The sequence below is a fragment of the Aythya marila genome (assembly GCF_965140915.1).
Source record: "Aythya marila genome assembly, chromosome: 5".
In the NCBI taxonomy this organism is placed as follows: Eukaryota; Metazoa; Chordata; class Aves; order Anseriformes; family Anatidae; genus Aythya; species Aythya marila.
Genome location: NC_139046.1, coordinates 62,415,871 through 62,428,118, shown reverse-complemented (window position 1 = coordinate 62,428,118; position 12,248 = coordinate 62,415,871). Strand labels below are relative to the sequence as shown.

General features: G+C 39.4%; 1 protein-coding gene across 6 annotated transcripts in view; it reads left to right on the top strand.

Moving 5' to 3' along the window:
- Nucleotides 1-12,248, top strand: part of SCUBE2 (signal peptide, CUB domain and EGF like domain containing 2) — a 41,887-nt gene that overhangs the window by 7,973 nt on the left and 21,666 nt on the right. For 3 of the 6 annotated variants that reach the window (XM_082762143.1, XM_082762141.1, XM_082762140.1), the window contains exons 5-14: nt 2,996-3,121; nt 3,517-3,633; nt 4,524-4,613; nt 5,050-5,166; nt 6,181-6,303; nt 7,736-7,852; nt 9,984-10,106; nt 10,568-10,684; nt 11,363-11,449; nt 12,139-12,243. In XM_082762143.1, the coding sequence (XP_082618269.1) occupies nt 2,996-3,121; nt 3,517-3,633; nt 4,524-4,613; nt 5,050-5,166; nt 6,181-6,303; nt 7,736-7,852; nt 9,984-10,106; nt 10,568-10,684; nt 11,363-11,449; nt 12,139-12,243 (1,122 nt within the window). The remainder of the gene's footprint in view (nt 1-2,995; nt 3,122-3,516; nt 3,634-4,523; nt 4,614-5,049; nt 5,167-6,180; nt 6,304-7,735; nt 7,853-9,983; nt 10,107-10,567; nt 10,685-11,362; nt 11,450-12,138; nt 12,244-12,248) is intronic. The other 3 variants (XM_082762145.1, XM_082762144.1, XM_082762142.1) reach the window with 2 other exon arrangements.

Here is a 12,248-nt window from a genome sequence, read left to right as displayed (position 1 = left end):
AAAGCTGATTTTCATCTGATAAGATTGTGTAGGTCTGGAGCACAGGGATCCTCTGAGGTTCTTGGTGGTTCTGCCTAGCCTCTGCTTGAATCACATGAACTCTGTCTGTGCACAACCGTAATCTTTCCTGGACTGTCTGCTTAGAATGAGCTACTTTTCATCTATATGTAGGAGAACGGATTTACTTTGGGGTGCTGTTATCTGGCTGACAGGGCAGCATTGCACATCTTGTTTCATTTGCAGCATATAAGAGAATGTGGAAAATTTGAATGAAAATGTAGAATTTTCACTAGTGAATTTGCAGTACATCTTGTAGCTGCTGTTGCTATTGATGATGAATCTTGCCACTTTTTCCTGTGGTATTTCACAGGGTCATAGCTATCTACTTTTTGTGCTGAGTCAGTGGGAGTTAATTGGACCTGTGATGTGAAGGCCACATCTGAAACCACTGTATGGTCCTGAAAGCTTGTGCACAAGTGACCATGTTAGCTATAGCTTTAAGATTCTTTCTTTCTGTGGAGCAGCAGTGATAACTAAAACGCTTTTTGGAAAAATCTGCCTTAATGCAGAGCTGCAGAAAGCATGCAAATGGTCGCAAACATACCTGGGAGGTCCTGTTCTGTCTGTGCTGATGCTTTTTGCCACTTGGCTCCTAGGGGGCTGCCTCTGAGAATATTGGGTTGTTCTTTCTGCAATTGCCTCCCCTCCCACCCTCACTCTGTCCTACTGAGTGTCTGCCTGGAAGTGCCCTAAATGGAGCCTTAGTGTTCTTAGCAAATTGGTGATGATGTCCCAACATTTACTGTGGAGAAGATTGCATTTTGGTGGGTTTGATCATGTGCTTTGTTACACAATGGATACTCTTATTTTAATAACGTGCCCTCATTTGGAAATTGCATTTTTAGCTTTCTGTGGAGACCTGACTGAACTCTGCTTGTTCAGAACTGATCAATTCCCAACTCATCATTTACACCATATGTCTGATGTCAGTGAACTTTACCAAAGTACCTGCTTGAATGGTTTTCCCTTTGGTAGCTCAACAGACACAGACAAACAACAAACTTTAACAGCAACTAAGCTGTTGATTCCCTTAATGCTGTCTAACAATGCTGAGTTAACAGACCAAATCATACTGCATATTTAGGAACAGAAAAGTCACGAAAACACAAGAGTTAATAAGGCTAATTTGTGGTCTCATGGGTTGCCCCATTCCTTGACTGACAGCACAATAATAGATGACAGCTTTCATGTGGGCTCCTTGGGCTGTGTCTCTGTGCTGCAGGATCTGCAGCATCCTTGTCTTGTTAGACTTCTACAGGGTCCTCACTGTGGGAAAGGAGCGGAAAAACCAATAGAGCAGAATAATCCAGGCTCTGCAGCATCTATTCTGCTGCTGCTTAAATCTTTCTTAACAGAGAAAGGGTACCACGGTTTGTGCTTCAGATAGCCAAAACAGTTGTGTGCAAGTTGGAGCAAGAACCTAACTGAAGAGTAATGGAATAATGGTGAGGAGCTGACCTCTGATTGCCACTGACTGCCAATAGTGTTTCTTGTTTCTTTTAGGTATGAGGCTTCAAAAGGTGCTGCATAAATTCTAAAAATATACATGTATAGGCTGTGAAATTGTTCATGCTGACCCTTTCTGGCAACATGTTCACCCTTTTCATTTCTCTGATAGTGCATTTGCTCAAGTCAGTAGAAGTCCCCTGGGTTAATGTGGTATCAGACCTTCAGGGGGATAAGCCCTTGCAGCTGAAGTATACACTGAGTCTTCTCAAAGTGTTCTTGCCAAGAAAAAAGAACATTTTGGTGTAATGTGTTGTCTTATAAAAGCTAAATACACCAAGGCAGAGCATTTGATGGCAAAAATGTGTTCTCAGAATAACCAAGGAGAGTATTCTTTTTTTTTTTTTTTTTTTTTCTCTCATTTGTGTAGCAACGTAGAAGATTTCAGCAGCGCTCTGTGGTGTTCTGATAACTCAGCCAGCTGACATGTAGTTTTAAGTTGTGGGCATACAAATTGTGTTACAGTCTTGCCAATGGCCCTGGCATTGATTTAGCTGAGCGAGCGTTAAGGTGAAAAAGCCTTTACAACAGTTCTAGGAACATTTCCTACCTGTTTAATTGACCTGAACCTTTTGCAGAGGCCAGACAAAACACTATGGCAGCCATTGAGAGCTGGTGCGTGAACAGCTTGTAATTGTCAGAGACAGAAATGGTGCAATGTTTTTTGAGAGGTGCACCAAAAGGAAGAAAGTCACTAGTGGCACCTTGCTTTTTCCTTTGGTTTCAGCAGACACTGGCATCAAGTTCTGTCCAGCTGGGAGGCGTGCAGAAGTACAGAACAGCGTGATAATTCCCAGTGGGGTTATTTTGAAAGAGATTAGTTTAAATCTGAAAAACATGAAAACAAAATAGTTGACAAGAAAGAACTGACATACAGCATAGATACCACTTGCATGTTTACGTGGTCATTACTTGGTCATTGCTGAGGTAGGCTGTGACTTTGAGAATCTGCTTTGTAGACCAGCAGTTGAAATGGGGATGCCATTTTTTTTTTCTGTGTCATCCTAGACATTCCAGTGTCTGGTGGATAAGCAAAGAATTAACGTCACTTTAAGCTTTGATCTTGTCAGGTACCAGCCAGCTTGTGTTTTTTATAAAAGGTTTTATAAATGCTGATGTAAAATGAGAGCAAGGGATGAGAATGCGGATGCTGTAGAAATCTAGGGATGTTGCTTTTTGACCTTGCAATCAAAGAATGTGGGCACACAAAATATTATAGCTGGAGAAGCCTTGGGGGCCACTGGTTTGCAGGATTGGACTTTCTGCCCTTCTAGTCTTTAAGCTCATACATTTTGTTCTACTGCTGTGGAGCCTTCCCAGAAGTAGCAGGCTGTTGGCTGTGTGTATACTGGACTAATCTGATTTGACTGTTGCCTGCACACAGAGATGCCGAGGATGCTGATGCTGTTGCACTTGTCCTGTTTTGCAGAAGGCATGAGCTGCATGAATAAAGATCATGGTTGTGCCCACATCTGCAGAGAAACACCCAAAGGAGGCGTTGCCTGTGAATGCCGACCAGGATTTGAGCTGTCCAAGAACCAGAGGAGCTGCATTTGTATGCAACATTCTGCATATGCTTATGGTTTCCAAAAGTGAACAAATAATGTTCTGTCTGCAGTGATACGGGATACGATATGTTACAACTAAGCTGGGATGACATGCCTAGACTCTGAGCATTTGAGCCAAACTAGAATCAATGACTTTGCAGGACACTATTGCACAGATCTGCTGTTTGTTTAAAAAAAAAAATTAAAAAATTGTACTGTAGGAGTTGTACCATTATTTGTAAGCTCAGCTACCCAAGAGAGCAGTGCATTGTTTCAGTCCCACAGAATTTCTGAGGAAGGGAGCATGATAGGAAGGTGTATTGGGAGATGGAGACAAAATTGGACACTTTCTTTCAAAGATGCTAGAAGCACTTGTGAGATCTAACATATATTTTCTTCCTAGTAACATGTAATCATGGAAATGGTGGCTGTCAACATACATGTGATGATGCTGATAATGGGCCAATTTGTGGGTGTCACCCCAAGTACATCATGCATATGGATGGGAAAACCTGTCTGGGTCAGTACACAGAGTAGTAGTTTTCTGTTGATGACTAACTTGAGTGTGGTTTGACATTGCTGTGTGTGTATGACTAATACTTCTATTAATAGCAGAGCTAGAAAACACCAAGGAATCCCAAACTAAGAAACCTGCTAGTACACAAGTGAGTTTGTTGGGTCCAGGTGACTTATGCTTCCATATATAGGTATCTACCTCATACTGCTGCAGCCTGTAATTAGTGCTGGTCCCTCTGAAACACAAGGCTTGTTACCAACCAAAGAAGATTTCCTTCTTTCTAGGACATTTTAGATTCATTTTTTTTTGTATAGCATGAGCCAGAGAGTGTAACCAAGCTGTGCATGCATTAAAACCAGAACTCTGAATTCAATTAGAGTACAGTTTTTGTAAGGCAGTTATCCAGTGAAGAAAGCACTTAAGACCTATAAAGTCTTCCAGTCTCTGGAAGACTTTGTTGCCTGTTGATTGAAATCAAATGCTCAGGCATAACTGCCTGTCCGTGCATTAGTCTGTGATAGATGATGACAGTGTGCTCTTAACAGAGCAGTTTATGACAATTCAATTAGTTCTTTCATCTTGTTACTGTTCACCACATCAGTAGTGCATTTTCTGTTTTATTAATCTTGAGAATACTGAAACGAGTGGGAGTTGTAAGGAAGCAACAAAAGCAAAATACTCTCGTGGCTTTGACTGGAGGTTCTTCATGGCTTTCTTTCTTTCTTTCTTTTTTTTTTTTTCCTTTTTAAATTTTATTTCTGCCTAGTTAGCTCCAACTGTCTCCAATAATTTAGTGCATGATATATCTGTTTGCATTTCTGTATATACTGAATATCAGATGAGATTTCTGGTCAAGGCACTTTTGCTCATTTCTTTTTTCATGCTCCTTACAGAGAGGGAAGAGGCTGCTGTTGAAATTCCTGAGGGAAACACTACAGCAGGAGCTGATGTGGACAAGAGGGTGAAGCGACGGTTGCTCATGGGTAAAAAGTGTTTATCCAAAATAACTTGGCTGTTTGCTCAAACCTCTTATGTTGAAGAATTGTTTTTTAATGTAACCATCGTAGTTCTGGACTGAATCCTTCCTGAGATGCCCCACTCCCTTTTCAGGACAGAATATTATTCCACAATGTATAAGAAACTGCATTCTGAAACTGAAACTGGAAATAGAGTTTTACCTGCTTCTCTTGAACTGAAAGTATGCTTGTGCGTGGAAGAGAACTGGCTTCAGTGATGGGTTACACCTAGAAGAGCATAGGGAGTGTAGGCCCATCTTGCCAACACATGTATTTAGCAGTTGCTCATGTATATCAGGCTAAATGTAGCTGAACAGTGTTCTTGGAACTGTACCTTGTATCATCATGTGATATTTCTTACCATTACAATGTCTCTGAGCAAACTTTATTTATTGTTGGCTAGAAACATGTGCAGTTAATAATGGTGGCTGTGATCGTACGTGTAAGGATACATCTACTGGAGTTCACTGCAGCTGTCCTGTTGGATTCACGCTCCAGTTTGATGGGAAGACATGTAAAGGTGAGTTTTGTACTCCTGCACATGTGTGTTCTAGCACCCTGCTGTAAGGTACTCATCTCCTAATGAAAGTAACACAGTATTCAGAGGGAAGCTGGTATGAGTAATGTGATCTGGGAAGCAGTGCAGCCATGGGAGATGCATGGCTTCCTTGTAAGAACATTCCAGTGTATCACATGCAGAAGTCTCTGCTGCTCTGCCCTCCCTCCTCACCACTTTCCATTCCCTCACCAAGATGGCCTCATTTTTGAGGGTTGAGAAGAGGCAATATAAGTAGGTCTGTGGTATAGTAGAGTTCAGTACTGGGAAATGTAGGCTTGTCGGTTCTTAAAAGCATGCAGTCCCATATTTGACTATATTATCCCCAGTCAACTGGGTACTGTAGATATTTGTAAGTAAATATCAGAATGTATTTCAGAGAAGACTGAGTAGAATTATTTATGCTGGTCTAAGCAGCTCTAAGGGTAACTAGAGTACTGGTAAGGAGAAAGGGGATGTTTAGGTAATATATTGGGACATATTTTCCTATAATTAAATATTCAGACTGTTCTGCTAGGCAAAAATGATGGAATCCCCATGCCTGAGTCAATTAATATTAGATAACTCATTTTAATGTTGGCATGAAAAGGATAGGATAGCTCAGGAAGTCTATTCTGCCTGAGATTTTGTCAGGGCTTAGGAAGAGGGAACTCAGAGGACTTTTAAAAAGCTGAAGCCTCTTAGAGAATGTTTAAGTCAAAATGTTTCCAAACAAAAGGTAGGGAAAAGGTCTCGTGTGAATACACGTACTCAAATGTAGCTGAAAGCAAATTAGCACAATCATGGAATAGAATGGGCCAGGTCATTCTTAAGATCTAGACCTGAACTTCCTCAAGATTTGTAGCAGATTTGTTATGTTTTGTTTCTGGGATTCTCCAGCCAATTGGGTATGATTATTTTCTGGCTTTGTCAGTGAAAGTATGTTGAATATATTCTATTTATTCACTGAAGTTTTTTAAATTATGATTGTTTTTACAGATATTGACGAATGTCAATCTAATAACGGAGGCTGTGATCATTTCTGTAAAAACACTGTTGGCAGTTTTGATTGCAGCTGCAGAAAAGGATTTAAATTGTTAACAGATGAGAAATCTTGTCAAGGTATGTGCACTGGAGAGGCAATAAAAGTAGAACAAATCAGCATGGCTTGGACATCTACCACAATGATGAAGTGATAATGGACTCCAGAATTTCCATGCCTTGTGTTTTCGTGTGTGTGTGTGTTTCAATTTCTGAAGCAGCTGTTAAGTTAATGCTGTTGTCTTGATACTATTGTAGGAGGTATGTTTAGTGTCATAGTGAGATATTATCTGGAAGCAGTGCAGATAGCATCATATTAAAAATCTCTTGATGAAGATAATGCTTTTTTTCCCCCTTCTATTAATGATCTTAAAATAACTTACAGGGAGAAATGAAGCCAATCCTAAATGAATCCATCCTAAAGACTATTTCACCATTGCAGCAAAATATTTTTTTTCCTAATGGGACATTTAAATGCTATGTGTTCTTTATTGAAAGAAAAAAAGTAAGTCATCTGATCTGTGAAGTCAGAAGCTTGTAGACATAGATGGGAATAACTATTCCCTAAACCATTATGGAAACATTTGATTTTTAGGAAGACATAAATTTCTACTGTGAGATTTACAGAACATATTTGTTTTATTGTATAATAGCGTATACATACAGATTGAGCAACCTTGTTTAGGCTGGTTAAGTACATTAAAAAGTAATGATCAAAATGGTCTTTGGCTTTGGCAAAGCTACAGTATGAAACAACATAAAGTGGATCAGTGAGCTGGGCAAATGAGTAATTCTGTTTCTAATTATGTTTCTTAGACAACTATTTGACATTTAATGATTAATTTCAGAAAACTAAACCAACCAACAGAAAAAAAAAATCACCTGTGTTTTTGGCATGTTATTGTCCTTTTTAGGTTAGATGTAGGACATACCAAACTTAGTATAAAAGTAAAGGATTTTCTGGATTTTTTTAAATAGAATTGGTTATGAGTTTATTTTAAAGATTTACATCTCCCTTTTGTTTGTCACTCCTGTTACTTTCCCTAGATTGTTTCAAAAGTGGTAGCTTGAAGTGCACCCAAGACCTTAATGAAAAGAAGTATGACATTATGTGCCAGTAATGTTGATGGGAACTTTTTTATATCTGGGAACATTGCTATATAGCGTGCTGAATGTACTGTCACAGAAGTTTTAGGTGCTTTTAATGATAAGCCAACTTTTCTTAAAGAAATAAGAGTTTCTGCCAGCATTTCTTTTCCTTCAAAGCAGAGAAGTAATGTCTTTTAAACATAATTGTTAAAACGTAGCAACAGTTTTCATATTTGCCAAGAGAAAGCTTGTTTGGCAAACTAATTGGTCTCTTAGAAGTTGTCATTTCTTGTGTTGCATTATTTACTTCAAAAGAATTTGCTTAGTTTACTTAAATCTGTGCATCTCTCTGTCCAACTTGGTTATCTCATAAGTGCTCCCTTTTCAGGCTGAAAGATACTAATGCATCCCTTAAAACTTGCAGACATTGATGAATGCTCTTTCGAACGGACATGTGACCACACGTGCATCAATCATCCAGGCACTTTTGAGTGTACTTGTAACAAAGGATACGCTCTCTATGGCTTCACACACTGTGGAGGTGAGTTATAAAGGAATACTGCAGGCCACACTGGTAGAGTGCTATTGCCACAGGTCTAGTTAGTGTCTGTGTAGGACATGTGCCTATGTATATACATAAGGTATTCACGGTAAATTTAAATCTTTACTGTAATAAGGAGACACAGCAAAAGTGAAAACTAACCTAGCTCGCTTCTGTCTGTGCTCAAATTATTTTCCCTTCCCAGCCAGCATTCAGAAAGCACCTGTGACTATTAGAACAGATTCATTTTACACCGAGACGTGAAAGCTATGATTCGACCTATTTTTCATATGCAAAAGTCTCATTGACTTCAATGAACAGTGAGTTGAATAGGACTTGTAAGAACAGGGTGCTCTGGATGATTTTGAATATTACAATTTTGCAGGTTATCCTTGTGCATATTGCAGATTGTTATATGATTTAGATTGGAGCTTTATCTGATGCAGTACCATTAATTTACATTGGCCAAGAATGATATTCCTAAATGCTTTACTACTTTACTACACAAAAAGTTCAAGAAAAGAGAGGAAGATATTGACAGATTGGGTGCTAATTTTCTCTTCATAACATATAAACTGCTCAGATGCTAATCCTTGTACCACAGTAACTCCTTCATTTGCTGACAATTGTCACAACTGGTAGGTGTACTGAGTGTACACCTGAGCTATATGGAAGAAGCCACTAAATACTGGAGATAATAGGATGCCATTGCCTGCATAATCCTACCAAAAAGTCAGTTAAAAGTAAGGATTTGAGCTGATTTTGTAGTATCTTAGGCAGTAGTACCAATTTTAAGGTGTTCCCTTCTTTTTTCATCATTCTTCTGTTGCTCATTCCTACTCCTGCTATCTCAGTTCTGCTAGTAGAATGTTTTTCCCCTGAAACCAGTTCAGTTTTGTCATCTATTTCACAGCATTTTCTCCAAATGATTATCTGTGTCAAGAAGGAAACAAGTGGTAGGAGAAAGCATTGACAAGTACTCCAATTACCTCTGAGAAAACTGGATACCTTCAGTTGCACAAACTTTCTGGGACTCACTGAGTCTCATAAGGGATTCGTTGGTGGTAGCTTTATAGGTTTATGTGTAATTGTCATAAAGCTGAGGGAGACAAGCAGCTATCAGGGTGGATCCAAGAAGCAGAGACATCAAACTTTGCATTTCCCTTTGTTGACGTTGATTCAATTCCTGTCACACTATTTCTCCAGCCTGTTGAGGTCCCTCTGAATAGTGGCACAAACGTCTGGTGTATCAGCCACTCCTCCCAGTTTTGTATCAGCTGCAGACTTGCTGAGGGTGAACTCTTGTTCCATCATCCAGGTTTAATGAAGAGGATAAATAGCCTTGGCCCCAGTATTGACCCCTGTGGTACACCACTGGTGAATGTCCTTCATCTGGACTTTGTGTTACTGTTTACAACACTTTCAGTCCAGAAGTTCAGCCAAAGATCTAGAAGTCTTCCTGGAAGTAGTAAGGGAGGGAACTGCCACTTATTGCTGTTCAGCAGGGCTCAGGATAATGCGATGGAAAGTGTATTCTGCATCAGCAAGCAACAGTGCACCAAAGGCAGTTAGTGTTGTTGCTAGTTTCTCCACCTCTTGGCCATTACTGGGCTGGGCAAGGCCCATGAAATTGGCTAAATTGACTTACTGGGATTGTGGTGATTCAGTGGTGTTATTTGCACACTTGGAATCAAATATTGTTCTATGATAGATGTATCTATCTGAGCACTTTGGAGGGTTGGCCACTGTGAATCTTGTCCACATCGTCTGTCTTTATTCCAAAATGGGAATATTAATTAACTAGTTGCAGTGCAGTGCAGACTTGATCTGGTGGTTTTTTTGTTAACTTGTTAACATATTGCTGAGGCTGGAGATATTTTTTTTCTAATATGTCATTCAGGGACATACCTGACATCGCCTTTCCCACAACATTTGATTGATTTTGACACTCATTGAAGGATTTTCATTAAAACAAAACTATTTCAGGGTGGGTTTCCAGATGGCATTCCAAAGACCTTTTCTAGACCCTACTAAGAGGTATTTTTGTACAGATTTATCTAGTTGTGTTAGTAAGAATGCAGGACTTTGGTAAAAGTTATTTTTAAAAACTATTTTTACCTTTCCTCTATAGACATTAATGAATGTAGCATCAACAATGGTGGTTGCCAACAGCTGTGTGTGAACACACTGGGAGACTATGAATGCCTGTGTCACTCTAACTACAAATTACACTGGAATAAAAAGGATTGTGTTGGTAAGGTGCCTAGCAGATACATTACCACTCCTGAAATGTTTGAAGGCCACATGGTTGTAGTCAAATCTGAAACCTTGATCTGTCCAGTTAAGTGGTATGAGTCAATGTTCTCTGTATTCTGCTTTACTTTTTAATCAGACATGATGGTACTGAAGTTTAAACTGGTAAAAACAAACCAAAACCAACCAAACAAACAAAAAACAGGAGATACTTTGAGGGACTTTGATGTTCTTTCCTCTGCTTTTATCTATGTCCTTTTGTTTCCCTGCATGAGAGTTTGCTGATGATCATGGTGGGATCCTCCAGTGGTTTGATTTTGCTTTCTTTTTCTGTCTAAAGAGCATATTAATTTCATGGGTGTTCTCTGGTACCATCTACATAAGAAGCTGCATGACATTTTCTTAGTATTGCATATGTAGATGTTTTACTTCTCCCATGAGTATTTGTTTTATCCTATTTAGAATTAAAGGGGCCTTTGCCTGCTAATGTGTCACCCAAGGTATTGCTGCACTGTATTAAGAGTGGTGGGAGTGATAGATGCCTCTTAAGCTGCACTTCGGATGTTCAGGTAGTTTCTGGTAAGTCCAAAAAAAAACCACAGCCTACAACCAAATCAAAACAAACAACAACATCCCAAACCCAACAACAAACCACAAAAACAAAACAAAACCCGCGAGCATTTGATTCCATAGAGAGTGCAAGAGTAGCAAAGCTCGTAACCCTCATGGAAGCCCCAAGAAGTAGACAATCAATAGGGACTATTCCTCTTGCACTATAGATAAAGGACCATATCCTTGTCAGTGTTCCAGGAAGCCCCCCTTTTCATATCCATTATAGACACTCTGCCCTCAGATTCCCTTCTCATGACAACTGTCTTTTTGAATCTGGAGAGGACAGGGCAGAATTCTCTGTGCTCCTTGGGCCATTCCTTAATTGGTCCTGAGAGCTGCTGCTGAATGGCGTGAAGGCATTCCAGCCCTGCATGGGGTCTGAGCTTCTGCCTGCACAGCCCTTCCACCCCTCAGGACACAGCCTGCAGATCCATCTGGTGCTTGTTAGACAGATGATTCTTTTCTTCCTGAACCCTTTAGATTGCTTAGGAAAAGACAAACTCAAATGTGGAGTACTCTATGAATAACATGATTGAAAAAGGTGAAGATGATGCAGATCAACAAATGAATGTCTTATAAACTATGGGGGTCTTCAGTCTGTGCACAAAGCCTATGTCTTTACTGTCTGTATGGTCTGTCTGTTAGGAACACAAGATGCTTACACCCTCACCTGTGGCAGCTCATCTCAACTTAAGAAAAAGCAGCAAAGTACAAATGCATCCACTTGGCTGGGTAATTAGATTTACTGTTGCATGATTTGACTGATTTCTTTCATTGGGTAACTGAAATAAGTGTGTTCTGTTGGCTTTCCTTCTATTTTTCCTCTCCATTTTACTCCCTCTGTTTTTCCTTCCTCTTCTTCATGATTACAGCAGAAAATTCCTCTTGTACTGCTTCATCAGCATCACCCAGACTAAAACTTAAGAATAATGGAAGAGAAAAGGATCAGTAGTGAGATGAACAGCAAGACTAGGAGTGTCATGCCTCATTTTAGACATCCAAATTGGGCAGTGTTGGCAACTTACAGGTTCTATGTTGAGTTGTTGGTCAATGGAATTTAGAAAGCATTTGAAGCTAAAGAGATAAAAGGTACTATTTTATATAAACGTAAGCTACTCTTCTGAATCTTCTTGATGTGAAGTATCTCTTTTGATTTCAGCCAACATTTATTTGATTTTACACAGAAGCACATCTGGATTTGATCTCTGTCCATATTTGAAATCTATCACACTTTGTTCCCATTCCAGTTGTGAACTAGCTTCACAGCAGCAGGAAGCTGGCATCGCTTTAGGTCTTCTGTGATGACCACTTTTCACTTTATATATACACATTTTTTTGATAACATCGTTATGACATCATATTAGGGTAATCCAATTTTTCTACTCCTTTTTAACATAACATTTCATTGTTTCTTCCTGAAGATATTTCAGCCATCAAGATAAGCGTAACCTTTAAATTAAATGAAGGAAAATGTAGTTTGAAAAAGACTGAGATGTTTCAAGAAGGTCTGGAACAGATGATACCAGGTATG